We start from the raw sequence: 3,776 nt of genomic DNA on the forward strand, positions 1-3,776 counted from the left end.
ATAATCTCTCATCAGTAAAAAAAAACTTCTAAGACTCATTTTTATATTATTTTAACGCTTTAAGTGCAGAATAATATTTACTAAAAATATAATCGGTAAAAAAAAACTTTTAATACTAATTTCTTAAATTATTTTGAAGGTTAAAGCACGCAGAATAATATTTACCTTAAAAGAACAAGAATATGATCAGTAAAAAACCTAAGACTTCATTTTTTAAAATGCTTTTGAAGGTTTATTCGTGCAGAATAATCATTTATAAAAACGTAATATTTGTACCTGTGAGCAGCGGTTTTGTTCTGGTCTCTCTTCTTCTGCTTCCTCTCTCCGGTGACGGGTTCCGTCGGAGAACCGGCGCCCATCACCAGAGGCGGTTTGCCGGCGGAGCAGGTCTCGTCCTTTAGCCTCTGGGTGGGCCGGTGGATGGGGCCGCCCATCAGCGTGCCCTCGCCCTCCCCTCTGGACAGACATTCGTAGCTTTGGTCCGCAAGGCATTCTGGGTAGAGGTAGTGGCCGTGCTGGGGCTCGACGGCCTGTGCTTGTGGCGGCGGGTCGAGGTCTCCTATAAAGCTATGGTAAGGCTCCGTGCCGGCCATCGACTGGTGGTGGTGGTGGTGGAAGTAGCCGTCGCCGGCCGCCATTGTCTCTTGGGGGATCCCCCCGGAAAGTCCCGCGTCCTTGCCGCAGTGCAAGACCTCCAGCCCCGCGCCGTCGTAACTTACGTTGACCTTCACGTTGTGCATCGACTGCCCCTCCCCCCGCTTGTGGTGGCCATCGTACGAGCCGCCACCTCCGCCGCCAAGGCAGAAGCCCCGCGCGATCTCCTCGCTGCAAAACATCCCCTCGGAGAAGCAGTAGCTCTCCTCTGCCTTCAACGACACACATTCTCTCGCCTTCTTGACGCCGCCGAGGCAGCCCTTGCCCACGGTCTTCAGCGTGGAGTAGTGGTTCGCCGACAGCTCCGCGCTCCCTGAGTAGCTGCCCCTCGGACCCCACGCGTCCAGCCCCACGTCCTCGCCCACCTTCGCCGCCTCGCTGATGATCCTCCGGCCGTTGGTGGTGCTGTTGGGGCTGCTGTTGTGGTGGTGGTGGTGGTAGCGGTGGTGGTAGTTGTATGGTGCGGGTCGTGCTATTTTGGTTCTGCCGACGGGGCCGCCGCAGAAGCCGGCCAGGTCCAGCTCCCCCGTGGCCAAGGTGACGACCACGGGGCTGGTCTCCGATTGGCCGGTCCCGTACGAGCCGTAGGGCAGCTGGTAGTAGGACTGGGAGCCCATGGCTTGGGCGCCCTTGTCACATTTTGAGGGTTTCTCCAACTTGTTGGTGGCGGTGGTGGACTCGGAGCGGAAGTAGTCCTCCAGCTGAGCCAGCTCCTCCTGCAGTAGAGAGGTCATGACCTCCAGATCCGAGGGCACCTTGACATCCTCTAACGGCGACGGAGGAAGAGACGAGCAGGGAGAGGACTCGGTCGTCGACACAAACGAAGACAAATCGACTTTTTCTGTCATCCAATCTGAGTGACCATCACCTATAAAAACAAAAACAAAAATAAAAAAATTATTATCACATAATCAGTCGAAGTAATCCCGTTTCTTTCTCTCAGCTGTTTGTGGAGAATAACCAAAATAAAAAATACACATTCTGTAAAAAAAAATTAAATCACGCAAGCTGGATAAATGTTTAAAAAATAAAACAAAACATCCAGATAAAATCCAAGTGAACAACTAACCGATCATCTGAAAATGATTGAACAGCATCGTCTGCGTTCGATAAATATCCACTTAGCTGTACTCACTGTACGACATTAGCCCCCGTGCTGCACTGCGGCTCCGACCTCGGGATGTGGAAAAATAAAAAAGCGTCTCGGCGAAACTCACCAATTAAGCGCTGCCTCTCCGCAGGCTCCGCCCCCGTGCCGGGCCGTGATTGGCTGCGGCTAGCCCGTCGGAGAAGGGGAGCGCCGAGCTCGCCCGTGGAAATGGGAGGAATTTTCCTGCGAAGGATCGATGCCGCCATTGTGTCGTCTGCTGCGATTAAATTGTTCAAAAGCACAAAGCGTGCACTGGCTGGATGAAAGAATTGTGAGAACACCTGAAGACCTGCGGGAGGGAAGAAAAACACATTTAAGAAAATTAACTTTATTTTTATTTAGCCTTTGGAAATTCTCCCATTTCATCTTTTGAAGCTAAATAATTCCACAAAAAAATTTGTTTTAAAAATTACAATTCATATTTAAACAAAACTACAAAAAATTTCAAAAAGTTGAATGAGTGAAACATGAACTCTACGTTATTATTATTGATTCATGTCTCTGTAATTATCAAGAAATGAGGTGCAAAAAACAAATAAAATAAAATATTAAACACATCATTGACACTTTTACATTACTTAAAAACATTATTAGAATGTTTTTAAAATATATACAAACAACCACATATATATATATATATATATATACAAATGACTTTATATATGTATATGTATGTATAAAGTTATTTTTCAGAATGTAAGTTGTTTAAAAACATAAGGTATTAAATAACCTGTCTGACACCATGTCACAGTGACTTTAAATAGCAATAAAAGCTGTAAAAGCTGCTTTTCACCCAAATAACGTCTGAATTAAAACGCACAGATTAATGTGACTTTAAACCTGTTTGTTTGAGAAGAAGAGCGCATTTCTCTTTACAAACTTTGCGCTGTTTCCTCTCCAAAGCTTAGAAAACACGCAGCAGCAGCCGGTGAAACTTACCCCATAGTTTCTGAATAGTGTTGTAGCGCAAAGCTGCGGAGCTTCGCGGTGCAGGAGGCGGAAGGTTTCGCGAGGGTCTAAACAGCCATGCTTTCTCCCCTTTTACCGGCCACGGGGACTCTTCGCGAGGCGCTATTTCCACCAACTACACTTGCGGACAGAAAGTTTTTAAATCCGCTACTTCTGGGACTCCTAGCGCCCGGGACCGGATCACGGCAGACACGATCACTCCGCGGTGTCTCTTTACACAGTTCACCCGGGCCGTTACGTCATGAAGCCGGGACTCTCCCCCCCCTCTCATCAGAAACGGCTTGTGTTTTGTTTAAGTTTATTGTGTTTTATTTTAATTATAAAACGAGACGAATTACAACACATCCATTTAAAATCACTTTGAAACGCTTTTGTGTTTTTGAAAGTATTAAAATAACATCTCTACATTTAAAAAAAAGTGTTTAAAACAGCACATTCACGTCTCCACCTCACCTAGCAGTGCTCCAAATAATAATACAGAACGTGTGAGATATTATTAAAATCAAAAAACAACCTAAAAGTGAGAACATGCGGAGGATTCGCTCAGTTCTTGCCGGCTCTAGTTTCTGGCAGCGCGGAGGGGCGGAGGGACACCGTGTTGCAGTTCGAAGGTGTAACTTTAGTTGCAGCCCTGTTGCATCAGATCCGCAGGGGATTCGCTGACTGCTGGAACAGCGCGGCCTCACCATTGGTTTATCTAAGGGCAACTTCTTTTATTTTTTATTTTTTAGTATTATTTCTGTTGGCCTGCCATCGGTCTTCTGCTGATTGCTGATCATTGCACATTAACACCGACCTGGGAGCGGTTTACTGGGAATAATAGCGGAGCAGTGGGAATAAACCATGACCTCCAGCTGGGATGTAAACCCAGGCAGACTGCCACTTAGAAATCAATTAGAGAGCTGTTTACTCTCCCTGTGAGGAGGTATGAGTGGATCAACTCTCATTCAGACGTTCTAACCCGTTAACACATTTTATGTCACATGCGTGATCAAGTTTACCA

General features: G+C 46.5%; 1 protein-coding gene across 3 annotated transcripts; it reads right to left on the reverse strand.

Moving 5' to 3' along the window:
• Positions 1-99: 99 nt before the first annotated feature.
• Positions 100-2,946, reverse strand: LOC116379517 (uncharacterized). 3 transcript variants are annotated; one of them, XM_031841470.1, is made up of 3 exons: positions 2,744-2,946; positions 1,872-2,093; positions 100-1,522 (listed from the first exon to the last, which is right to left on the reverse strand). In XM_031841470.1, exons 2-3 carry the CDS (start codon positions 2,008-2,010, stop codon positions 207-209), a joined length of 1,455 nt encoding a protein of 484 aa, XP_031697330.1. In that variant the 5' UTR covers positions 2,011-2,093; positions 2,744-2,946; the 3' UTR covers positions 100-206. The 3 variants fall into 3 exon arrangements, with proteins under 3 accessions (XP_031697330.1, XP_031697333.1, XP_031697331.1); XM_031841473.1 differs by lacking the exons at positions 1,872-2,093; positions 2,744-2,946 and adding an exon at positions 1,790-1,827; XM_031841471.1 differs by lacking the exons at positions 1,872-2,093; positions 2,744-2,946 and adding an exon at positions 1,724-1,804.
• Positions 2,947-3,776: the final 830 nt, after the last annotated feature.

This window comes from Anarrhichthys ocellatus, unplaced genomic scaffold (genome assembly GCF_004355925.1).
Source record: "Anarrhichthys ocellatus isolate YVR2014 unplaced genomic scaffold, GSC_Weel_1.0 scaffold4494, whole genome shotgun sequence".
NCBI lineage: Eukaryota > Metazoa > Chordata > Actinopteri > Perciformes > Anarhichadidae > Anarrhichthys > Anarrhichthys ocellatus.

Bases quoted from the DNA above. Each gene is read 5' to 3' on its own strand.
- LOC116379517 (XM_031841470.1), bottom strand. From the start codon at position 2,010: ATGGCGGCATCGATCCTTCGCAGGAAAATTCCTCCCATTTCCACGGGC. The intron at 1,523-1,871 runs GTGAGTTTCGCC...TTGTTTTTATAG, and splicing joins GGAGAGGCAGCGCTTAATTG to GTGATGGTCACTCAGATTGG.